The 26,684-nt window shown below is 45.3% G+C and overlaps 1 protein-coding gene across 14 annotated transcripts in view; it reads right to left on the reverse strand.

Annotated features, from left to right (window-relative positions):
* Positions 1-26,684, reverse strand: part of NEDD4L (NEDD4 like E3 ubiquitin protein ligase) — a 343,799-nt gene that overhangs the window by 34,308 nt on the left and 282,807 nt on the right. For 5 of the 14 annotated variants that reach the window (XM_058691969.1, XM_058691972.1, XM_058691973.1 and 2 more), the window contains 8 exons: positions 25,753-25,812; positions 20,472-20,603; positions 19,850-19,969; positions 18,555-18,752; positions 13,155-13,232; positions 11,650-11,704; positions 11,487-11,540; positions 5,710-5,768 (listed from right to left, as the gene is read on the reverse strand). In XM_058691969.1, the coding sequence (XP_058547952.1) occupies positions 5,710-5,768; positions 11,487-11,540; positions 11,650-11,704; positions 13,155-13,232; positions 18,555-18,752; positions 19,850-19,969; positions 20,472-20,603; positions 25,753-25,812 (756 nt within the window). The remainder of the gene's footprint in view (positions 1-5,709; positions 5,769-11,486; positions 11,541-11,649; positions 11,705-13,154; positions 13,233-18,554; positions 18,753-19,849; positions 19,970-20,471; positions 20,604-25,752; positions 25,813-26,684) is intronic. The other 9 variants (XM_058691970.1, XM_058691961.1, XM_058691965.1 and 6 more) reach the window with 5 other exon arrangements.

The raw sequence follows: 26,684 nt of genomic DNA on the forward strand, positions 1-26,684 counted from the left end.
ATTTATATATCCCAAGAACATTCTAAAGACAATTTACGGGACCTGTGGCCTTACTTTTAAGCTATTCTTCATTTGATTTTCCACTGAACGCTAGGTTTGACCACATATCCTATTTATTTTGGGCTGTGTTTAATCTGATGAAATCATGTGTGAATTCTGATTCTAGAAAAGGTAAAAATTTTGTCAATATCTGGACAGCCACCAATATGAGGAAAGGATAACAATGTTCTGAGATAAGCCAGTGAAGACGTTATCATATTTTTTGCTCCACCAACACTCTATCCCATCACAGACTAAGATTTTCTATAAAGCTTATTCATTCTTTGGTGGTTCCTCTGCTGTCTCATTCAACAGGTATCTCTTGAGCGCCTGCTCTATGCCAGGCATTCTTAGGTGCTAAGGAAATAATGGCACATCAACCAAAGATTTCTTCCCCTGTTCCCTCCTGGAGCTTTCAAGCTACTGTGAGTAACAGGGAGTAAGAAAGAAATGAGTGCATAGTGGTAAATGCTATGAGACTGAGCATCACTGAGAGAGAGTTCCTGGTAGGCTATTTTGTAGGGATGGTCAGGGAAGGAAGCTCTGAGGAAGGGCTATCTGGGCAGAACCCAGAGTGGCAGGAGGGAATAAACCATGACTGTGAGCAGTGAGTGGACTGCAAAGAAAAGTGTCTGGCTGATGTTCTTAGCTGTGGTTAACCGTGACAGAGGGACATTAAGCTGAGAAGTTATGTCCTTTCATTATGTCATGCTGGCTTTGGAAGACCTGACTTGTAAGGCAGACTCCAGCTCCAGCTAGCCCTGTGATGTAACTTCCCGACTACGGAATTTCTTCCCAGTTAAGCAGAAGAAACAGACTAGATGAATTCGAAGGCTCTTCCATTTCCAAAAATCCGTGATTCCCGGCAACTGTTTTTGGGTTTTGCTTCCCTCCTGGAAATGTTACAGAAAGGCTTAAAATGTGAGTTCAGGAGTCTTAAGTGACAGGGGGGAACGTGTTTTAAAATGTCGCTCCCAGCCTGTGCTCTCTGCTGTCTTATCTGACTTGTAACCTGGGGGGTGCTGACTGTATGTGGGTGGAAATAAGATGCTGAGATATTTCTGCTCCTATTGTGTCAAGTCGGTGCTAAATTTTTTCCTGTCCTTCTAGTCCAGCTGATGCTGCAGCCCCTTAAAGAAAAGAACTCGTGTCTGACATGGAGACTGGTGAGGCCGGTTACACTTGGGAGCTCTGGTCCCACTTCTGATATTTTCTGGAACGAATGGCAACACAGTTAGCCTTGTGAGCTTCTGACAGATGGGGAATAGCAACATCTTCCCTACTTTCCTGAGGGGCTTGCTATGAGTTTCAAGGCAGCTGATTATGAAGTTCTCGGGGAAGTACAAAGCGTTACACAAACATGAGATGGTATTCATAAGAGCAGCGAGCATGGACAGCACTTGGTCAACGCTTTCGCTGGTGATGCTTGTAACACAGAGAGCATACTGACTTAGAGTAATGCTATGCTGAGCTGCCACAGACAGGGACCCCACCCCGCCCCCCATGCCCCTAATCTGGGTATTTTTAAAACTTGGGAAAAAGAGAAACTCTAGGTTCCAGATAAGCAGGAAGACTTAAAATTAAAGAAGCGGGCATTGGACGTGACTTGGTGCTTGGGCTGGGGCTTTAATCCTTACGCTGGGACACAGAAGTTGGCCTACGGTCTGTATGACCTAGGGAGTAAGAACAGAGTTCCCTGTTTAAAAACCTACATCTGACATGGGGACAAGAAAGCGCTACCCACCAGCCCAGGAAAGTTGTAAGGAAGCTTACCTTCTGTCCAGGACCACAAACGAGAGAAAAACAAAAAGAAACAGACCTGTAATGAATTCATACTCTATGCCTACACCAAAGCGGGTATGAAGTCCACAGTTACATTAACTGGGCCTGCATGATCCCAAGCTAAGAAGTTAACAGTAAATACAGGTCAGGACTTATAAATGCCTCATGGTGGGGGGGTGGGGGGGGTGGGGGAAGATGAGCGCACACACACAAATCATACACTGAATTGGTTATAAACTGCACTGAACTACTGCTGAGGAAAGTCTACAGACATAACATGTGGGGGGATTTAGTGCCCCTATGGCCAGAGATAACAGAATCATCTGAAAGAGGATATGGAATATGCATCTGAAGAATGATCAGACGGCTGAGTATGAATAAAAAAATAAAAAAAATTAAAAGAACATGATAGAATAACAATAACTGAAAAGACCGAGCAAATTTAAAAACACCCAATAGAACAATGAGTGATTAAACACGATTACTGAAACCACAGACACAATGACCTGGGAAAGGGCTGATTATGAAAAGCTTAAAAAAGAATGAACTGGAAGAGCCAAGCCCACAGTACAGCCACAAGAGAGAGACAAAACACAAAGAGCGAAGAGGTGAAGACAGAACATAAAAGAGAATCACATACCCAGGAGGAGTTACTGGTACAGATAACCAGGAAGAACGGCAAAGATGTGGTATATGAAGAAACAACTGCTGAGAATTTTCCAGGATGGAGGAAAGACACGGGCCCCATATTAAAGGATTACAGTGAGCCCAAAGCAGAATAAAGAAATCCACACTGAGGTTCAGGACAGTAAAATTATACAACACCAAAAGTCACAGAGGAAATTCAAAACTGCCAGAGAAAAGGAGGATTTACCCACCCCAAACCAAGAATCAGATTGATAACAAGTTTCTCAACAGTTACGGGGGCCAGAGGGACAAGAAAGAATATCTCCAAAGTATTAGGAAAGGAATTGTTAACCAAAGGCTTCTACTATGGCTGACCTACCATTTAACAGAGAGGGCAGATAAGCCCTCTCCCTCAGACTGAGAGTTTCCCTGCTCTCGAGACAGTGCTGCCCGAGCAGAGGCTCTCAAACTTGAGCAGGCATCACAATCCCTGGAAAGGTTTGTCCAAATGTAGATTTTGCTGCCCCCCCCCCCCCATCTCCCCCGCCAAAGTTGCTGATTTTCAGTAGCCTGAGTTGGGACTCCTAAATTTGCATTTCTAACAAGTTTCCACATAATTCTGATGCTGCTGATCTGTAGACAAGACTCTGAGAACCAGGAACTATACTTCATTCAGAAGAAAACCTGGAAACAGCAGGTGCAAGAACCAATGGTGGGCAAAGAAATTCACTTACATGTAAGTGAAATAAACAAGCACTAGCTGTTGAAAAAAAAGGTAAAATGTTAATGACTGTTTTCTAAAGTTTTCAAATGTCACTGAACAACGCAAAGTGAGTGGGAAGAGCGGCGTGAGAGTTCCCTAAATCTCATCCTACTCAGGAAGAGAGAGTGATTAATTTTGACATTAAGGGTGTTGGTTACAAATTTTAACATAAGCACTAAGGAACAGAAAATACAACTTCCAAGCAAGTATAGAAAGTGAAAGAAAATAAAGGGTACTTTATCAATGTAATAGAAGGTTAAAAAAAAAAAAAAAGAGAGAGAGAGAGAGAGAGAGAGAGAGAGAGAGAGAGAGAGAAAACATAGCTAAAGAGGGGAAAAAGACATACCAGGCAAATACTAACGAAGAGAAAGTGAATGTCCTTGACGGACAAAGCCATGCTCACTGTGGGAGATTGTGACAGTCCTGTCTTGGTTAGACAGAACAGCCAGGATAAAAAGCAGTGACGGAAACGGATAATATGCTTGAGCTAATGGACATATAAAGAACTTTGTACCCAACAAAGACAGAATACACATTCTTTTCAAACACAGAAAGAACATTAATTAAAAAAAGGCAAGCTGACAAGGAAGTTTCAAATATCTGGTAATCAATATTTCATAGTATTCTCTGGCCACAATGCAATAAAATTAGAAAATTAGTAAGAAATGGACAGGCAAAAACCCTTCCATACTCCTGGAAACTAACAGCACATTCTAAATAGCTTGTAAAGTCAAGGAGAGAAAGAAATCATGGAAATTACCAAATATTCAGAACTGATGACAACCAAAGCCAGGTGTCTACACTAAGTCGATAATTACCTAAATACACATGCTCTTACTGAAAGAAGTATCTCTACTACTAATGAAAGCATAAACATGGCTCTTTTGTTAATTAAAAAAAAAAAAGATCTCTCTTTGGGTCAAATTTACTTGGACTTATGATGCTACGCAATTTTCAGTAGAAATCGGTAAGAACTGACAGCGTTTGAGTGAAGGCAGATGATCAGTAAAACGACAGAAATATCTCAAAAGGTTTCAGAATTATGTCAAAAGTCCTCTGTTGCTCGAAAACAGCATTGATTCTTGAATACCTTGTTTCTCATGACGTAGAAGAGAAAATAGGACTCTAACACACCTTCTTGTGAATGTGAAAATATCAAAAGGAAGCCATGGTAAGGCAGGTGTTGAAGGTACATAAAAAGCAGCTGTTTTAACTCAGGTATGATTGGGCACTTTGCGTCACACGGCAGCAAAGCAGCTGAACAAAGCCAATAAAGAAATCAACAAATTAAGGGGATGTCAGGTATTAAGGTGGGTTTGCATGATATTACCTTCTAGGATTTCAAACGGACTTACCTTTGTAATTCAAAACATAACGTGAACTGAATCAGATTAAAGCCACAAAAGTAGTATCTTAAACACGCCTGCTGGCCTTTTAGCTCAGCACTCAATATACTTCAGTTCCTTTTGCTCCTCCAGTTTCTAACAGATTCCCAAGTTTGCAATGCTTTGCTGACCCCACACACTTCCTGTAATTCCAAATTAGCTCCCCGCACTCATATCCACATGGACCAAAGACGCTGGTACGTTCCCTGCAGACCATGACCCATTCGACAGTCTGCTCACGGGTGTTCAGTAGCAAGTGACTGTTACTGCTCAGGGACAGGGGGGTTCTCGCTCTTCCTTATGAACACAGCGTGCGGCAGTATTTTAAAAGGGGGCTCTACCTAGCTTCCTCTCGCACCCGGCGTGTATGCGGACACTGTGAGAAAGTCAGTGGGTCAGCAGAGACAAAGGTTCTTAACCCTGCCAGCTCCAGAGGTTGGCTACAACCTCACCCAAACTTTTACAGACGTTCCGCGCTGGAAGAGATTCAGAATACAGCTTCAATCTGTTAGTGTACATTTACCCCGCCCCCCCCCTCCCCTTGGCCCCAAGAAAGGACAAAACTCTACAGATATAGGGCTCGGCTTCAGATAGAAGAGAGGACGTTTTGATTGTTATACTTTTAATCCACCTTTTTACAAAGGGGAAAACAATGTTTAGTTTTGGTTACCATTAGCAAAGCACTTTCTCTTCCTTTATAGTGAAAGCTCTTCGAAGAGGCAAATGCAGACGTACCCCCCGCCCGGGAACTGCAGTGAAGAAGAGAGGGGGGCGATGCTAACCTAGTCAACCATACCAAGCCCAGAGCACCAGGTAAGCAGTAATATACAAGGAATATGTGCTTAGGGACGCCTGGGTGGCTCAGTTGGTTAAGCGTCTGACTTAGGGCTCATGGTTTGTGAGTTCGAGCCCCGTTCTGAGCTGTGCTGACAGCTCAGAGCCTGGAGCCTGCTTTGAATTCTGTGTCTCCCTCTCTCTCTGCCCCTCCCCCCCCCCCCCACTCTCTCAAAAATAAACAAACATTAAAAAAAAAAAAAAAAAGAAAGAAAGAAATATGTGCTTAGATGCAACCCAAGTTTTACACTGAAGAGTTAAGAGGTTGAGGATACTGACCGGACCAGTAATAGCTGGATTCTGCAGTCTTGGGTCTTCCCACTGAGTAATTTTGCTATCTGAAAATGTTAAAATAAATAAATAAATAAAAAACAAAAAAATCAGCGTATTAGTTCAAATCTAGTCTACATCAAAAATGTCTTAAAAAGAATTATTTCTGGATTTTGCAAGAGCTGTCCAATCTCTCATACTGGTCCCCCAAATAAATCCCTTAGTGTTCCAGGGTTAGAAGAGAACATGGTATGTAGCACTCCACCCCTCATACTGTTTAGTTAAAAACACGCCATCAAAAAGGCAAAACTAAAGCAAAACCATTTATTCACACGGTTTTTGGCAGGAAATCTGCCAAAATTTCAGTTATAAACCCCTGTTCTCTCAAGGATTTATAACTTGATCTTGATGTTCCTTTAACTGAAAAAGGGCATAAGAGGTCTTAGTCCCTAAAAAGTGAAAACACACACAGGATTTGTCTCATTTCAAATACTTTTTTCTTGGCTTGTCGTGTTGAAAAAACCCATTTTCAATGAAGAACCCGACAATGAACCCATGAATAATCCATGACATGCGTCACCCATACGCACGCAAAAATCAAGGCAACTACGGCGGGCCAAAAAATGAGATCAGCTACAGCAGAGGAAGACTGCAGAGGAAGGTCTCCCTTTTGGCCAAGTTGGCAAGAGGAGATTTCCTTCTTCTAAGTGAGTCAATGTCAGCAAGACTGTTCAATGCTGCCTATACAACCACGTCAGGGGGGTAGGTGATAATGTGCAGTAGCTGCTCTGAATCACTTGGGTTTTGTGACTGTGCATGATTCAAGATTTTAGGAATTACTGTGGCGGGGGGGGAGGGGGGGGCGGGGAGGGACTTGCGTGAAAGATACAGGGAGGGCAGACTAGGAGAAAATGGGTTCTCCCTGGAGTTTTAGGGAATCTAAGTTGGCTAAAAAAAAAAAAAAAAAAAGGAAATTATTTAAGAATACGGATTCTGTTTATTTCCTGTATACTCTGAAAGAGGACTGAGAAGAATAGCTAATAAACTCAGTTTTAATGACCATACCAGGAAATTTTCCAAGTCTGACATAATTATTTTAATAAAAGGAGAGGTAAAGTTTTAAAATGAAACTACCAAAAGGCATTCTGGGTCCCTTACCTCCTGAACGGAAGACTCTGGAAAGTCAAAGTTGCCATTGTGATGGAGAATGGGAGAAAAGAAAACCAAATAAACAGAACACAGCTGAGTAACGGCTCCCTGGACTACAATCCCATCACCTGGATACTGTCGAAGCGGAAGTGAATCAATGAGCACCTACGCGTGGTCCGTCCAGACTGGAACGTCAAGCCACTGCCTCTCCCAGTGACCTCAAATCCAACTCTACTAAAACTGAACCCATCATTTTCCAGCACCCCAAACCCTTCCTGTGACTCTGTATTCCCGAATGCCAGTATCAGTGCGCTCACTGTTCAAACCCAGCGCTGGCCCCACGCCCATCCCCCCTTGCCATTCTCCTCTGGTGCTCCCGAAACCGTCCCGTCTCACTGAAAAAGCTGCTTTCTGGAGGGCGCATCTCTTCCGTGGACTACTCTCTATGCTTCCCTGGCCTCGGTCTCACTCGTCCCTGTTCAAGACCGCCTTTGTGGTTCTGCCAGATGGATCTTTCTAAAGAAAGGATTTGACCATTGTCACGCCCCCTTCCAGAAAATGCCTCAGGACCTCCCTCCTGCCTGCAGAAGGGACCCAAGCTCCCGTCCCTGGCGGGCACCCTTTGACCTGTGTGCCACGCCAGCCTCCTCTGCATGCTGGCCACGTGCACCCTAAGCACAGTTCTCTGACCGTGGCAGAGTCTGCAATACCTTCATACGCTCGCACGTTCTCTCCTTCCCGGGGTCGCTCTCCACCTGGCTTTCCTGGATACGTCTAACTCCTCATGTGGGACCCACCTGAAAAATGATCTGTCCCTGAGGCCCTCCTGCAGACATCCCAGAGCCCTAGTGCTCAGCCATGCACTGAGCAGGTATGGTCTTTGCTTCTGCATCTGCAAAACTGGTTCATTCCTCTACGCATCACTTTTGAAAATACCTCCTGGGACTAGAGGTATTTTCTAGAACAGAAGTCCCTCAAGGACAGGGGCTGGTGTTACTCATCTCTGCAGCCCCCTCTGCACCATGGAACACACTTCCTAGAATGTGACAGGAGCCTCGTATGTTATGTTTCAAATGACTGAACGAATCTGATGGCGAAAACAGATTCCCTCTTAAAACAGTCTAAGCCTTCAGAACCACGCAAGTTTCTGTGTGGTTATAATAAAGAACGATTTTGCAGCTAAGCATTGTCAATATGTGAATGTGCGGTGGCCGTTTGCTCATTTTTTTCCTAAAACTTTTGAATCTAAACTCGCTTTTGGTCCTCCAACATTGTATTCCAAATAAAGGGACAAGAATGAAGGAGAAGAGGGAAAAAACCACAGTTAATTTATAGCTATGATTAACTGGTTTGGTAAGACTGGTGGCAGGAAAGATGAAGGCAGGATTTTACAGCCTCATTGGAGTTTTATTTTCTCTTCTAGCTTTGTATCCAAGACACCTGTGGCCATGGACTTAGCCGCTGGACACACCTGGTCTTTAAGAAGAACCACAGAATCCTTGAGAGAGGTAGAGATTCAGGTCAAGATCTGCCTTAACTTTACTCCAGGCTGGAGACAGGGGCTACAGAGGTCCAGACTTGGTCTCTTCTGAAACTACCTCTTTAAATTTTTTTTTTTTTCAACGTTTTTTATTTATTTTGGGACAGAGAGAGACAGAGCATGAATGGGGGAGGGGCAGAGAGAGAGGGAGACACAGAATCGGAAACAGGCTCCAGGCTCTGAGCCATCAGCCCAGAGCCCGACGCGGGGCTCGAACTCACGGACCGCGAGATCGTGACCTGAACTGAAGTCGGACGCTTAACCGACTGCGCCACCCAGGCGCCCCCTGAAACTACCTCTTTAAGATGGCTGAGTATTTTTAATCTTAGAAATGTGTGACTTCTTAAAAGAGTTTTATGAAGCAGAAAATAAATAGCCTCGTTACTTAAAAGACAAGTCTACTGCGGTTCTTTGTCATTCATGCGCAGTCACACGTCCTGATCACGATGGAAGGTAAGAGGACTGTGAATCTCTCACACGCTGTGTGCACGTGTAAAATGCTACACGTACGGATGACCTGGTTCCTGTCCTGCACGCAGGACAGCAAAATGAGGTGAACTTTGTTAGAAATCAGATAGGACACGGGGCGCCTGGGTGGCTCAGGTGGTTAAGCGGCCGACTTCGGCTCAGGTCATGATCTCGCGGTCCGTGAGTTCGAGCCCCGCGTCGGGCTCTGTGCTAAGAGCTCAGTCGGGCTCTGCGCTGTGCTCTAGATTCAAGCTGTGCTGACAGCTCAGGCTAGAGCCTGTTTCAGATTCTGTGTCTCCCTCTCTCTCTGCCCCTCCCCTGTTCATGCTCTCTCTCTGTCTCAAAAATAAATAAATGTTAAAAAAAAAAATTAAAAAAAAAAAAAAGAAATCAGATAGGAGAAAACTGCTTAGAAGGAGAGGCTCATTTGGAAGGTGATACATTCCTAAACGGCACCTACAAGGTGATTAAATGCATTTTGGAGTACCCCTGCTGGCTTGAGAAAGCTGCTTAAAAAGACAGGTGTTCCTGCACTTTTCACAGACTGCATTTTGGTGAAAAAGCAGATGGATTTATTTTAATGGATATGTACCCTACTTTATAGCCTGTGACTGAGCAAACCTTGACAAACCAGGGAGAAATGGCAGAAATGTTGCATCTACAGCAAATGAGGTGATCGTAAACATAGCTTCTGCTCGCCTAATTTCCACTCTTAGTATCTGGTTTGGAGAACTTTTCTGTATGGTCGAGGCAGGGCAAACTTTCGTCTCCAGGTAAAGCACCACAAGGAGCACCTCTTTTTGTAGCTTAGATCAACCAGGCTCTGTGCCAGGCCTACACCATCCCCAGGAGCAAAGGGAAGCCTTCTGCAAGCTGTCTGTTCTGGCGAGAGGAATGTGGAGCGAGGGAGCTGTGCGTCTGGAGGGACCGGCGGACCCATTAGGAGTAAGGAACTGCCGAGGCATGCAGCAAAATCACCCTGTCCTGCCTCCTGGCAAACAGAAGGGGGTCAAGCCTCGGGCTGGAGGCACAGCTGCTTCTCTAAGGCAAGTTCTCTCCACCTGCTGACCAAGGACATCAACTTCCCCATGTCTTCACCACTGACCCTCCACGAATTAACATCATGTCACCATTTATCAAGCATCTACAACATACTATGGTAGGACTATGCACACCACTAGAAAAGCAGCCTGTGATCTTTATTGCTTCTAACGTCCACTAGGACGGCCCTCTGTGGTAACATTTTTCTGGTTTGGGGGCCCTTGCATTAAGAGTGTTTATAAAATTCTTCTCAGGTTGACCTGAACATCAGATCACCGGCTAGAACGTGGCCACAAGGTTGTGTGAAATGTTCTGTGCATAGCAGACCGAGGCTGTGTTACTGGTTAAGGCCTTATTTGAAGAGAAAGATCGTTATTATTCGTACCTACCTTTGAAAACTGAAACTGAAATGCATAAAAACTAAAAGAGAAATTATTTTCTGGTTTTGGTGGGAAAAAGAGGTGTGGCCCCTTCCTTATTTTAACAAATCATGTATGTGATGAGTAGAATTATAAAGACATATTAGAGAAAAAAGTAAGGTTAAAGCAGTTATGGTAGCAATTTATGCTCACTGTAAAATTCTGGAAAGCAGGCAAACCCTGGATACTTTTACTGGTCAAAGACAAAACTAAGCCTACGTACCCTTGAGATACCCGATTTTTACCAAAGGGTTAAAAGGGCAGCCCGCCCCCTGATCCATTTAAGACTTCCACTTTTGGTGTGATTGTGAGCCGCTGGGGTTCTTGCTTAGTTTATTCAGTTCCTGTGCCTCAAAGTGAAAGTGTACAGGACACTCATTCAGTAACCCCCAGAAGAGGCACAAGACCTAGGAGACAGTGGCACTCCCCATCCACGAGGAGTCCTTGTGGCCAGATTTCCCACCAGTGGCTCATCAGTGTAGTTTGGGTTAGTTAAGAGAACGTGAGGCTAGAGAAACCCGGCGTAGACTTGTGGTTCATGAACCAAATGAAAATAAAGATCAAAATACTACCAACTGCACACATTTGTAAATATAATTGAAAACTTCTTTTAAATACGTATTTTTCAGAAGTTTTAAGGGATACGCAAAAACATATATGCTCCCCTGGAGAACATGTCACTTCAAAACGACAACAACAACAACGACGACAACAAAAACAAAAAACCCACTGCCTAAAAGCAAAACCTTTATTAGTTTAACTTTTAGTTGAAATGAGAAACCACGCATTTATTCATAGGTGATGGAGCAAATATGCTATCATTTCAAGATACGAACTGTGTATGTATTAGTGCGTTGGGTGCAAAGAAGCATGCCATGAATAGAAAATAAGTCAGAATGGGCTTCTTGCCATAAGACCTTTGAAAGCAGTGTTTAAGAAACTTAACATGCTGCTTCAAGCACTGCTCACACAGATTTTCGACTCAATCATGACTTCTAAAAGCTTATTTTCTATTACTAGAGTGTATTTATTAAAAGCGCAGAAATCAAGGGGTTATCTAACCCCCCCAATTTTTTTAATAAAAAAAAAAAAGTTAATAGGCCACAAGATCAAATCGGGTGAAAGCCTGATGGGCTAGTTTAAAGCAAACTTAGATGAATGCACAGTACCGTACGAGGGCACTGATTCTCTGGGATCATTCTCTCCACATAACACCTGGCTGCCTAGACAAAGAGTGAAATGACAAACCTTTCACTATAATATTTGAATGACTCCCTGCCCCCCCATCCCTTTACCTGCAATGCCTACGTGTCTATAAAAGAGTCTACTTACTATGGTCAATATAAAACGTTCGGCCATCCAAGTGAATTCTTTCTTCCCAACCAGGCTGGTATTAGAAGGGGAGAAGGTGGGGGGGAGAGGGAGGGAGGGAGGGAGGGAGAGAGAATCCAAACATTAGCTAACAGTTCCAAAAATCAATGGCTAAATTTAAACACTCTAGGACACACTTTTTATTCTTCTCTTATAGGGGTGCAGTTTTAGGTTATAAATAAACTACAAACATTTCAAGTTAACTCTTGACCACATGTTCACTAGTCTTAGAAACCTTCACTCACTGCATGATGAACGGGAAACAGGGGTTCATATTTCAAAAGCTTCAAAGGGAAACTTCAGCATTCCATGCAACAGTCGAGTTTAGGATTGAATAAGCTCATTTAATTAAATGAATATTTACTGAGGACTGAAGGGAGGAGGGTTAATTTAAAAATGTCAGAGAGATGCTTTAGCCCTGTCACCAGGTGGCTGAAAGCCCTCATACAGAGATTCTCTGGTGTGGGCTCTACTATTGGGACTCAGGAACTAAATGGATTTGGGTATTTTTTCCAAGGTAAGGCTGGTGTGCCCTCATTGTCTCAACTGTGCCTACTTGCTATCGGAAACTCAGGAGTCCAACAGATCAGGACAACACGTTGCCTTTCACGTCTTAGCTGTCTCCGGCACTCTCTGGGTTCTTTCCATCTAAACCCAGGAGCCAAACAGATTCGGAGAGAGAGGGATATTTGTATAAAACCTGCTGAGTAAAGACTGAGCCCTACCTTTTCTAGATTCAAGTTGTGTCATAACATACCACACACCAGGCCAACAGAAAAGTTCTTGTGTTTGGAAGATCACCATCAAAGAACTCCCAGCACCCTCATTCTAAAAGCGTCTCAAGTCCTTGTCCGCCCCTGCCCACCTTCCTGCCCTTGTAAGGCTTTTGGACTTGGGGAGGGCTGAAAAGGACGTATGGCGCAAGTTTCGTTCAAAACCCAAATAGCTCAACTCCAACTTGGGCCCCCAAAGAGAATAAACTGATAAAAAGTTAAATTTATAAAACAGTCCTCAACAAGGAAGAAAAACAAGAAGAACAGGGACTGCAGGCTAAATGACTTACAGAAATGCTCTGTGATTACTTAGGCCTTTTTCTCCCACTGTTTTTAATGTGTCCATCCCAGTGGCTAAATTCGCAGTAAGGACAGAACTCAGTGGTTGCTGAGTTACAGACTAAATGCGCACTGCTCAAACTGTCATGTGTAGAGAATGTCCCTTACATCCTAGTTACCGAGTCTACTTTCTACTAGCTGCTAATAATACTGAAACCTCTTTCACAAGTACTGGGCATAAACTGTATGTACTATCAGAATTCAGCCATGCACCCATTCCTATTAAGAAACTACAGACCAGCGGGACCCCAAAAGCCTGGACAAAGGGAAGGCCTACAGGGGCTCCCCATCAACACCGGGCAGATGAACGGATACACATTTTCGGACTTGTCCACGCGTCTCCAGTGTACTCACAGGAAGAGGGCCAAGGTCATTGGGGTTTAAAGATGCCTTTGACCGCATATGAACTGGAAATTTCAGGCGTGGATCTTCCTGCAAAAAAAATGGACAAGGCAGAAGACGTTAAGAGTGGTTCTGTGTGTGTACTCACTGGTTCCTCCCCTTCTGGAGCTGTGTGTTCCAAGGCAACCAGGCTGCGCGTGCAGGGATCTGCACTCTTGCCTGCATGGGGGAGGGGAGGACCTTTCTTGGTGTAGGGAGGCTGGCTGACCAACTCGCAAGAAAGATTTTACTCTTCTTGTCCTTGGTGAAAGCAGGATGGTGAGAAGATTTAAACAAAAGGTTAAGCATTTTCCCTGAGACCTCGAGCAGGTGAAGAGGAAAAGTCCCCGCAGCGATGTTACCATGGAAACCAGAATGGAGGGCGCCAGTGAACGTGAGGCTCTACTCTGCAGAAGGAATAGGGACAGTGGTTTGAAAATCTCTCGGGTCTTGAGCTCTGTGTGAGGGCAGCCAGCCTTTCCAACGGTGCCTGGGTTTCCTGCTGCCCGCCCTTCTAACTCCTTGATCTAGAGCAGAGAATCTGAATCTGGGCTGACGGTCAAGTCATGTTTTGCCCATACGTAGATGGCCTCATCACAAAAACTTTCATATCCCTACTAGAGAACTTTCCTGAGAGTCCTGATCAAACTCTGCAAATTAGACTCCCATTTACGTCCTAATATTCAAAAGTTTGCCAAAGATTTTTCTTAAGGGGTATGGCTCATAAGATACTACAAAGAACCCACGAAAGAGAAATATATGTACCCTGACATCTTGGGTCGTGCTTTCTGACTTAGAAAGAACAGGCAGATGGATCATCTTGCAACTACCCTGCTACGAGCTGGGCACAGGATCTCTGTTGCTTCAGATGAGGAAACTGAGCAAGACAATGAGAGCATGCCCGAAGGCTCCGACCCAGAGTCTGGGAGCTGCCTCTCACTTACACAGACTCAACAAAAATGCGATGGAACGCTGAGAATTCCTATTTTCAACTCCAAAGATTAGAAAACAAATAAGACTCAGAATAGGACATTGTCAACCAAGTAAGCCTGAGATTGAAAACAAAACAAAACACCCAAAAACCAATTTCAATTACATTAAAACCTTTGTTGCTGTCAAAGTACTAAAAGGTTTTCTGCCTCAGCATTTTCCTAAGTCAACAAGAAAATGAAATAATCGGTATAAATATTGGAAAATAATAACTCACTTTGTGACTGATAATGGGTATGAAAATGTTCTAAAAATGGATTATGGGAATGGTCGCACATGATTGTTCAATGGTCTAAAAACCACTTGACTGTGTATTTTAAACAGGTGAACTGTATAACATGTGAATTATACCTCGAGCACGCTGTTAAAAAAAAGTCCCAAGTCAACAATATAAACTGTTAGTATCTGGATTACAACAAAGTTATAGATAGATTTTTTAACTGGCAAAATCTACAAAAAAACAAACCCCAAATCGAAAACTAAAGCCAACCTTTGCTTTCTATTAACTATAGCACACTACTACGAACTGAAGAAGTAAATCATGTTAGCGGTTTATGATGGCTATGGACCCTGAACCTTACGGATATCCTTTTTTAAAGGGGAATCAGGGGCATGAAACAGGCCCAATATTCCCTTGTGTACTGGGACACATACAGGACAAACGAATACACTAAGAGTTTGGATTTATAAGGTCCAATTAACTGATAATTTGGGTAAATATTTGTGATAGGGTGAAACTTGGAGCTCTAAGCTCCACAAAAGCCACCCGCTCAGGGATAGCTCACAACCACAGGGCCCCCGCCCCCCCCCCCCCCCCCCCCCGCAACCTCCCTAACCACCCCCAAGCCACTGACTATGCTAGCTTCTGGACACCGCACACAAGACCGGCCGTGCCTTGGAATCACACACACACACAGGCTACTGTGAAAGACAATCGGTAAAAAGCTGGTGATTTAAAGCACACACAAACAGAAAGAAGAGGCTGAAATGACAGAAAAGTGCCAGGGGATGGGGGCGAGGAGCATGAAGTATAAAACTCAATCTCACAGGTCTGCTGAAATGGCCTTGCATGGAAACCCAGACTCGGTAGAATGGGAGGGTTAGAGGCCCTCGGGGTCACATTATTTCATTACACCATCACAAGTCAGAATGACGGCAGCACTCGCTGCCTTCCACCAGGCTCTCAGGGCTAAATCTAGAGGGCACTATTGAGCCCATCCTCCCAGCATGTCCCCTCAACAAGGAGGTAGGCTCCCCAAGGTAATGGGGCAGGTAACAGCAGCCAAGGCCTCGCGAGACTGTGACAACTTTAGGGAGGACAGTAAGAATGCTGTTTCAAATGGTAGAAATAAAAACGAAAATAAATGAATAAAATACGCAAACCCCACTGGGTAGTTTCTCCCTGTCCCCAGGCACAGGAAAGCACATTATTTCACCATTTCACAACTCCTTCCCTCAATACAGTTGGAAGAGTTTTTAAACAGAAGGCGAAGACCATCATTTTAAAAAAGGGGCGGGGGGGGGGGGGCGGTTTCCTAGCAGAATTATTTAGAAACTTATAAAATCTGGGGACGCTGGCTGGTTCAAAAACCAGCTGTGGTTTTTTTCCCTTCCTGGAAGAGGTCAGCAACCATGCCTAGGCTACGCTGAGTCTTATTAGTTTGGACCTGGGTAGAAAACAAACCGGCAACTTCATTAAGGTACATTCTTGCTTGCTACAAAAATAAGCCAACGCTTTGTCCTGTAAGAGGCAGAGATACACTCTTACATACATGCTTCCGGCTGCTTCCTTAGCAGAAGAATGAACGAGTGAAGGCCTCTCGTAATCTCCCCTCGGGCACTTGGTGGCCTCCCGCATGCGTCCCTGGCCCTGCTGACCCAGGTAGAAACAGACTGATGCTCACTGGATGTGGCCTGACTTCATCCTAGACAGACCGCTGGCAGGCTGCCTGCATTAGTTGTGTTTGTGAAGGCTGTGTTTTATAAATAGACTTCAAAGGGAATTTTCCCCTATCGATGCATACAAGGGAAACACTGGCCTGTGTCTTTTCATGTTGCTGGTTAATCAAGTGCACCCAGGCTGATGGGGGCAGAAGTGGTATCTTCATTATTCTCAACCTGACCTACCAGTTTCTCTTCCTGTTTCCACTGCAGTGTTCACATTCTACGAATAGCTACGCTGTTCTCTTTAAAAACAAACAAAGCCAACCCCACACCAACTCCAAACAGATTCTAAGCTGAAAATTATCTTTCCCCTTCCCTCCATCTTTTATCATAATAAACCAGCAATGGGGAGAGTGGCTTCCACACAGAGCATTGTATACAGGCCTTTGTTTGGGGCGGGGGGGGGGGGGGGGTAGGCAGCCGTGTGCCGGGGCGTCTGACTGTAGGGAGGAAGGGTAGTAACTTGTGGAATTCCCAGTTGCTACCTTCAGGGTTTTCTACAGCGACAGCAGCGACAAAATACTGTTTCAACGCATTAAAATTTTAAATCGGTGCCATCAGTCAACACCAAGTATCTTGGGTCGAAGGGGGCAACTGGAAATTCAAACTGGGTTTCATTCAGCACCGATGCGGGCAATAAATAAAGCCAAGTGCTATTTAAAATAAAAGCTGTCCAGCGGCAGTCACAGTGCAGTTGTGGCGTGAGAGACTGAAAAGGTTAGGAGGCTGGGCTGCTAAGCTAGTTCAAATGACTCAAATCACAGCTTATGCTGGCAAGCCACAGCGGCTCCATACACTAATCCGTCTACTGCGACAGTATTTACCCCTATTTCTGGAGCTCCCCTGGCTGGCCGAGGGCTGGAAAGCCCAGCGGTGCTGGAGTGAGTAGATCACCGGCAGGAAAGCCGAAGGTTCTGTGTCCACGAGGGCAAAGACCTAATACCCAGTCTCTATTGTGTCTATTTGGGCACCAAACAGGTGCCCATTGTTCACTCTCAATGTGCCCCCCCAATCTGTACTTAAAAGGACCTTCAGGCTAAGAGGCAAGTCAAACAAAGCAACATGCTAGCAGATGCCTCAGCAGGGATCAGGAGCTTACTACATGAATGTCACCAGATCTAAATGACAGATTCCCCTGGCAGGCCACTCCTGTACCTCCAAAGAGGAAGAACTTTTAGAGTGGTTCTCACTAAGGAGTCTTGAGAATGTGTGGGGAGCATTTCTGGTTACCCCCCCCCACTCCCACCCCCAGCAGGGTGACGGGGAGGAATAGTGGCTTCAGGCTTTTCAGTGACAGGAGCCACGGACGCTAGATGCCCGGCAATAAAAGGCACGTTCCTGCCCCCCCGTGCAGAGAATGTCCTCGTAGAGACATGCTGCCTCACGATCCACTGGATTTTAGAGGGTGAGCCCTCTAGGGACTAAGTTAACATACACTGCGGGCAAAGTGTGAGTGACAATCCAGGTCACTTTGGTTCAGGTGTCTTTCTTAACACAATGTTTACTGCTCTACTGACTATACTACACTAAGGGTCTTCTCTAGAAATGGGGATTTTAAAGCGTGCGTTCACTGTTAGCCCAAGCTAACAACCACCCAAACTCAACCGGCTTTCACATAACGTCAGTTCTAAGCACGGATGACAGAGGTCAGAGTTAAGCTCTGTATCCAGAGAGTGAGAGAGGGATAGGGACAGGAAGGGACAGGGACAGGAAGGGGGCAAACCTCCCGCAGCATCGGAAATAGAAACAACAATACCAAGTTTGGTTTCATCATAGGTCCAGAGATCACATGACAGAAACAAACCGCTCACTTCTAAAAGGACTACGTGTGGTGTTAAATAAGGCACCGCGAATTCAGCCGAAGAAATGAAGAAATGACAGAGGCACGGAAAGTTCTACACAGGCACCTCTGATTAATCTCGTCATGCTCACACGGAGTCTTTCTCCTGGGGGATTCAGGGGCACGTGGAAGGGGAACAGGATGAGAACAGTCAATTTTGACAAGATGCTCACAAGGAGGGGCCATCAGATTTACAGCCGAACTCCTCAGCGCATCTCTTGACCCATAATTAAAGGACAGAAAACGCAGCACAGAAGTGCGAAACACCGACCCGATGAGGACGGTACAAACTTAAAAGGACAAACCAAATGAAGATGATCATGGCCCTAAAAATGCAAAAAGAAACTGATGGAAGAAAAATGATTAGCATGCTTAGAAAGAGATTAGGATACCTGATACAAGGACAGCATCGCGAGAAGTGAGGCAGTAACATCAAATCGCTGGCACTGGGGGGCACGACCCTTTTCCCCAACTACGGCAAACTGTCGGGCTCAGTGAGAGATTTCTCTGCGAGAACTACGGACACCGAGGAAGGAAACCCAGGAGTCCATACCAGACCTCGGGAGGAAAACGGAACCAAAGAAAAGCAGCAGCCTTACCCACGTTGTAGTCTTTGTGTTATGGTCAATGAAGAAGGGCCGGCCGTTTGGTGCTATCCTCATTTCCCAGCCGGGTGGCAGGAAGCTCTGTGTGACTTTGTGTTGTGGTTTAGGGGAGTTGTAAGGTGATGGCTGTGGGGACTGTGGATTGGAAAGGGTATCTTTCACAGCCCGACGTACGGGTGAATCCTTGGCACCCTAAGGAATAATAACGAGCATTAGAATTCTTACCACGAGCTAGCCCGGAGGGGTCAAAATGTACCTGGGCATCAACGAACGCCCGTCTTTGGAGAGGGACGAGGGAGAAGCTCCAAAAACCTGCTTTGGTCATTCATTTAACTTTGAAACCACTCTAACTTTCAAGGTTTTTTTTTGTTTTGTTTTGTTTTTTTTGGTTGACTAAACACACAACGTTAAGTACTTATAACCGAGATCCGTGGACAGCTATTCAGCACACACCCAAAATCTTGTTCTCTGTTGAACATGACGGATGGAAGGTTTACAGAGGCTGAAAAAAACGCATGCCCCTGCTCTTAATGAGCTCACAGTCTAATGCGGAATGGGTTGGCAGTTTTCAGAGCACAGAAAGAAAAACCTGGACCAACGGAGACAGCCACTCGGCCTTGCATGGCTGCTACCCGCTGAGAGCCCATTTGGACGAGATCACAGCCACTCCCAGTCATCAGCATCCTAAACCCAGGGGACGGACCCACGGCCATCTCTACGACACAGTCAAGTTCGGAGCTTCCAACATTTGCCCTCCGGCTTCTCTCACTCTGATACTGGTGATGTTAAGGGACGGCACGGACCCCACACACACAGGAGAGAAGCACAAGCAGGTGCCCAGCAATGGTTTAGGGACGCGAATGTGCATCGGAAACACGTATGCCCATACAATGACAGGCCCTACGGTCGAAAGGAAAGAAAATGACCAAAGCAACGGCTATGTTTTCAAACGCAATGTAAAGCATGGGTACTTGAAAGAGTTATTATGCAGTCAAGAGTGAAACGCAACAAGAATGGAGCAAGTTCGGAAGAGAGGCGCCCGCTTCCAGCACAAGGGACCGTGGCGGCAGCCGAATGAGAATGGGAATCAGGTGGGAGCCCACGGATGCGGACCAAGGCGAAACAGAGAAGCGTGAAGTAAGGCCGCACGAGAACACCCCGCGCCACGGACACAACGGCTGATCAGAGAGGGGACAGGGGCTGCGAAACTCAAATCCAAGGGAGGCGAGAAGAGAGAACGAGAAGTCCCGGGGACAGAGCGACCCGGTTAGACGAGGCAGCCTTCTCACCTCCAGTGGGGCAGATAAGGTTACAGTCGGCGAGCTGAGGCTACGGGGCCGGCGGATCTGAGGCTCGATTAGGTGGTTGTTACTGTTTGTGGCGGATCCGGACGCACCATCTTCTGCGAGCTATTTTGGAGGCAAAAACAAGTTAGCTTCGTAGGAGGATCCCCTGTGCATGTGATTGGGAGCGTGGACCCAAACAACAACACAGCCAGCAATAATGAGAGGTCTGGCCTCTTCGAGTGTGGAGGAAACGATTACACATAATAATGGGGGCAGGGATGGGGAAACACATCCAAAGGAAATAGAAATGAATCACTAGCCCAGCCTAAAAACCAGCCGCAGAAAGAAAGGGGGCTGGGAGAGAAGCTCTACTGTGACAGGCCCTTACTTTGAAAGTATCTTTCCATGTCACAGCTCAAAACCGCATCTAGGGATGGACCGATCTGAGGACCGAATTCTTCCTTCAGGGCGGTATTATGCTTAGAGTAACACGTTTTTTGTGGGGAGGAAAGATTTTCTCAGACGCGGGTTCTTTAGAACAACACATTCACATCGGGAACCCTGAGCTCATGTACACTTTGGCTCCCGTGGCCTGTGATTTTAAGTTGTAGGACGATCTGCATACCTGCATGATAGGTCGAGTCCAGGTTGTGGTTCGATTGTTATGATTGACATAGTATGTGCGTCCCTTAGCATCTTTTCGTTCTTCCCAGCCTGAAGGTAGGCCCGGCGTGGTATGTGCATAGGCCACTGATGGCTGTTTGTGTAAGAAATCATTATTATTTAATATCTTGCATTTGCTTTCCGATCAGTTTAATAAAGTCATATACACCCAGAGAATTACTTGCTCTAGACCAAGTAAGTTAATTTGACCAAAACATTAGTGTCTGGAAAAAAGGCAACGGATTTCCAAAGGCTTCACGTCTACTGTGAAATGAACCCCACGCTGCTAGGAGGTCCAAAAATCTTACCTACATCAGTTGTAGAGCCCTGAAGACTGAAACGTCAAGGGTTGTTGTTGCTAATGTGATCGTAAGAGAAATATACAATCTATTTCAGCTACTAAATTTTACTGTCAAACCGCATGTTACCCAGAGGGATTGTCCTGAACATTTTTTCCTCCGTATAGTTGCCACGGTGATCTTCTCCTAATTCCTAACCTCTTCATCGGCCTAGAGCCCTTCCTCTATAGCTTTCAGGGGAAAGAATACAGTCTCCTCTCTAAGAGGCCTGTATTTGCACCAGGGCATAGAATCAGGAGGACTGACCAGGACAGCAAGTGGCCAGGCAATGTAGGTTAGAATTCCAGAGGGTCCCCATAACCGAGGCAGCGTCTGCTCCCGTCCTCCCCTACGGCGGGTCTCTCTCTGAAAGGAGAAAAGGGGCTCCTGGCTGGCTCAGTCGGTTAAGTGTCCGACTCTTGGTTTCAGCTCAGGTCATGATCTCACGGTTCGTGAGTTCAAGCCCCACGTCGGGCTGTGTGCCGACAGTGCGGAGCCTGTGTGGGATCCTCTCTCTCCCTCTCTCTCTGCCCCTCTCCTGCTCATGCTGTCTCTGTCTCTCTCAAAAAAATAAGCTTTAAAAGGGTGCGTGAAGCACACATGGATCCTGGGTTTAGAGACATGTCCAGCAACAGAGTGACTGTATTTGGGCAGTCCAAGTTAGATTGCAAAAGGACTCCGGAGACACTTTTGTCTGTAGGAAGCAGTCTGAGAAGTGCCCTCTGGGTGGAGACACATCGGAACAACAAGGATGCCTCAGTGACTCCTGGAGGGAGGAGATGGACGTTTGAGGTGAGGAAGTCCTGTGTGTACGGAGGCCGCACAGGAGATCTGTAACTGAGAAAGGGGTGCTACCCTGAGGGCGGGGGCTCAGAGACAACAAGCCAATCGTGGCTGCCGAGACTCCTGGGAGAACGTACAAGAAACAAGAGGCCAAGCATCAGGAATAATCTCTTTCATGAGGTGACAGAAGGAAGCTTCTTCTTTTTGGGAACGGTCTTCCCTAATTAGGATCTTGTGACCGACAGGTGTTTTACCAGGGGCATACGGGGGTGAGGATGTCAATCTTAGCCCATCTCTTAGCATACCTCCGCGTGTGCATCCGATCGTTCACGTCCACTACCAACACTGTGCCTTGGCAAAGAGGATGGTCAAAAGCACGCTCAGTGACACTGCCACGTAACCTGGGGACCTCGGTGAATGAGGCTGAATATTCTGCTTCATGAGCTTGATGGCACGTTCTAGAGAAAAACTACCTGAGCCACGGAGCAGCTGCCTCAGTGTTTATTCCCAAAACGTTATTTACCGAGCAAGGCAAGAGTATTTGTAAGAGGACTTTCTGCTAAATCTGTAGCAACTATTTTCTTGGCATTCTTCCAGATTCGGTCCTGAAGGCTCTACAATGGTTAATTCCAAGACTGTGACCACATGGGTTCTGGATCTAGGTGTGGGGCCACCACAAGAGAGAAAGGGACATCAGCACGCAGACTCGATCCTTCCATGAGTATTGAAGACACATGACTTCACCTACAGCCTTCCCTACCTGAGGCATCAATTCAAAAGAGCTATTTCTACGGCTACTTTTCCCCGGGGCACTACCAAAACTGGACTCCGCTGAACTAAGTTAGAACCCACATTGGAACCTAAGTGGTCAATTCATATTTTTGGCCAATGTGCTATCAATCTAACCTCCTGCTGCTTATATGACGACCAAAAATGCTTGGGTTAAACGGGAGACTAAATGGAATCGGCTTTCCTCCTCCCTACCGAGTTAATTTGTGGGAGAGGAAATCAGATAGGCACTCAGAAAGCTCTACTCTGGAAACCATCAGGATAGCGTCAAAGTTAGCGAGTCCCCAGAAAGGATACTTATGAGGAGACTCATAGAAGAACTTGGATGTGCCGTGGCTAATCTCAGAACTGAACTCTAAAGCTGCAGAACCTCCAGCACCAGGTTCCTTTCACAGGTCCAGTTAATGGGACGAATCGGTTTCTGGAAACGAAGAGCACAGTGCAGGAGAGAACACTGAATTTGATTAACGTGTTCATTTCACCTTCCATTGAGAATTGAATTGGTGCCCTATCATCTAGTCCCATTTATGTGTGATGGTGCTATTAAATTCTTTCTTTATAGATTTCCTTCTAAATGACCTTGGAGAACAACTTGTGCCAGCAAGTCCATTTGTGACTCACAGCACTGCCCTCACCACAAGCAGCAGGGGAGGAGGCAGGACTCAGCTCTTCCAGACAGATCATGCAAGAGACCCAGCCCTGGAGCTGAAATCAGACTTCTGTTGTGAGAGAGAGAGAGAGTATGTGTGTGTGTGTGTGTGTGTGTGTGTGTGTGTGTGTGTTCACATGTGCATGCCATATGACCTCAAGGGACAAGTTCATTAATCAAGAGACAAGTTATAAACTGTTAGCTTAATTTAACAATTTCACAGCGTTTCATCTGAAAATACTATTGTGTTTTGGCATTGCCCAATAGCCAGTTAACGATGGCTTCCCAGTGGCTCCATTTATTTCATTAAGACGAAGAACTCAATTATGGATAAACTGTAAAAGTTTCAATATGCTTTTAAAGATGGCAAACAGTTTCGTACGATCACAGATTCTCCAAGATTTGCTCAAACCCTGCTATACCGTTACCTCAGTGTATTTTTAGGTACGTTATATACAGAAAAGTCCAGAAGGACTGTGCTATTCCCCTCCTTTTATCTCAGGGAGGGTTCCTGCTTGGCCAGCTGGAAAGGGACACTGGTGCGTATCATTTGTGTATATACGCCAGTGTGTATTCATAAACCAAAGGGCTGTAGTTCCACAGGTGAGGATCAGGGCTTGTTCATTAATGCACTTGTTCATAAAAGCACTACCATGGAAAAAGAGGTACGGTTAACACAACGTGGTGCATTGTGCCCAAAGGGTGGGGCGTGGGGGTGGGGCTGAATGTTCACTAACAGGGGAAGATTATATAAATTGAGGTGCATTCATATCACTGGATATTATCCAATTATTACCATGTCCCAGAGGAAGGACCGTAAGTGACAAATATCAAGTTGCTAACTGATGTGTGTAGAAGATCCCAGTTGTGTGTGTGTGTGTGTGTGCATGCACGAGGAGAGGGTGTGTAAAAGGGGGAAAAACTTGGTAAGAGAAGGAACTGGAAAAGATACTTTCAGAGCTGTCTCGATTTCTAATAGCCATCAGATAAGCTGGTTTATTGCAGCCGAATGATCACCAGATACGTGGGAGGCATGAGGGTAGGTGCAACACTTGGGAATGACTACTACTCAAGCCCTTAAAAATAAACAAATCCGAACTCATATTTTTAATTCACTGCTGGACGAGGGGGAGGGCACAGGCAGGAAGAACACAGCAGTGGCAGGGGCCACAGGACCTCGTTCAGATGGGTCACTCTGCCCTGCCAGTTACCTCTCACCATGGAGCCCAGTGCTCTCATAATTCGGTGCATCCTGCCACTTAATATCCTCAGCTATCACAACACTCCAACACTAATGGCAGATCCCATGGCCCATAAAATGCAAAAATGGATGGTAGAAAATGCTCATTAGCCCTGGATTCTATTAAAATTACTTAATGAAACGGTTCTGTCCACCTGGCAGCAATTCTGCTGGAGGCTGAGCCTGGCCACCTAGCACATGACTTTCACATACATCACAAGCTCGCTAGCTTCCACCGGGCTTGGTTTTGCTGACTGCCCATTTGATTTTCCTGTGTGCAGTGCTGAGCGTTACATTCTAACAATATAACTTAAGTTGGTCTTTTAAGTCCACATCCTGCAGAAAACCAGCAATTGTGTACGTATTTAAAGGTATTCTCGGGCGCCTGGGTGGCTCAGTCGCTTGAGCGTCCGACTTCAGCTCAGGTCATGATCTCAAGGTCTGTGAGTTCGAGTCCCGCGTCAGGCTCTGTGCTGACAACTCAGAGCCTGGAGCCTGCTTCCGATTCTGTGTCTCCCTCTCTCTCTGCCCCTCCCCTGCTCATGCTCTGCCTCTCTCTCTGTCAAAAATAAATAAACATTAAAAAAAATTTTTTTAAAGGTATTCTCAAGTAATAAGCAGTTATAACCAACCTAACAAGGGTGACACAATTAGGAAAATTCTTCCAAGAGTCACAGTAGCTCAAAGCATAAACTATAAGCTAGCCTGTTGTCTGGGATCATGCAAAAAACAGGCAATTAAAATACATAGTCCTGTTCAAGTTACCCATAAACATCAATACCAAAAGTTATTTAAAATAATGAGCAAGAGTAACAGATACTTGGCTTAGAGAAACTAAATTTTAAATTTCTTCATTATATTCCCTCCTCTCTCTCCCCCTGAATTATACGAATACTCGTTCACTCCTGTGAACAGAGCTCCTTGTAGCAGAGCAAGATTCACGCTCACCATACACAAATCTAACCCAGGGTTTAAAATCTGGTACAGGGAGCGGACGGGAGAGGTTGGCTGTGCGCACATCTGGGAATCCACAGGGACAACGGCATGTAGTTCCTGTGGCTTCCCTATCCTCTTCCAACCAAATTATTTTGCTCGGGCATTCTAACAAATCAGAAAAGCTTATCAGAAGTACAAACACTCAAGACAGAGATACATTCTAGTATATGTGCTGCCGAAACGAGCATGGCAGAAACACACTCCAAATGGTCAAATTAAATGCACTTAATCGAACCTTGACAGTATTCCTAACAAAACGATAGGGAACTAAAAATCGTCTCACCCAGTACCTCTGAACTACGTGAAAGTGAATTTCACACGTATAGCTCCGCGGCACAAAGAAGCTGATCTTACCCAAAAAAGAAAAAAGAGTACATTCACCATTGTGCACAATGTTAAAAACCAACCCACGGTTTTGTCGTGAATGTCTGATCAAGGGTATCATTACCGTTGGCTCCTCACCACCTGTGACAGTTGATGAACGCGCTCTCCTAGCTGGGGCACTTGGCTGTTGAATGACAATTTACATCAGTGAAATGCACTTAGGGAGACCACCCACTGCTTACTGAATCAGGAATCGCTGGTGATGCAGCCAGTAAGGCAGGTGATGTGGATCTGAATCCCTGAAATCCACCCTATTCAAATAAAGCTGAGCAACCACTCACTGATGACCAGAAGAAAAAGAGAAACGCAATCGCCTTCCCACCCAGAGAAGGCTCCGCTTGCAACATGATTCGGGTAAACAGTGAACTGACAACCTCAGAAACGTGAGATGTATTATTCGAAAAAAATTGAAAACCACCATGGTTTTGCCCCTACTGTTAAATAACTAGCGGATTCTTAAATCTGCCAAACTCGTAATTTGAATAAGAGGCCACTGGTGATCAGTGAGTTTACAGCTTTACAGGGTACAAGGCAAGAGGGAGGAATCAATAGTTTCCAGGAAAGTGAGCTTTTTGGGCAAATAAAATTGAAACTGATTTTGAAAAGGAGAGAAAGTGCCATTAATTCATCAAGGAAAGTCACGGAATCATCAGATTGAGGCGGATCCCCTCTCCAAGGATATCACAGCTGATTATTCTGGTTTTGGGGGACGCCCGTACTAAAACCATCCCAGAAAGCATGCGCTTGTCAAGCTTCTGATCAACCAGCCCATTCTATGTGCACCACAAACTCAGTCTGCCGTGTTGATTACTCACTTAACCAGTGTACTCATGAACCCGTTCTGTTACCATTAAAGACTAAAACCCAGGCAACAATACCCTTTGTAGTAAAAATATACACGACAGGGTAGATACCATGACTGCAAAAACTCTAAGTACGATCTTTTTTCCCTTTAATTTCATAGAAAAGTATTAATGCCAAAAAAATAATCAAGGA

This window comes from Neofelis nebulosa, chromosome 11 (assembly GCF_028018385.1).
Source record: "Neofelis nebulosa isolate mNeoNeb1 chromosome 11, mNeoNeb1.pri, whole genome shotgun sequence".
Taxonomy (NCBI): Eukaryota; Metazoa; Chordata; class Mammalia; order Carnivora; family Felidae; genus Neofelis; species Neofelis nebulosa.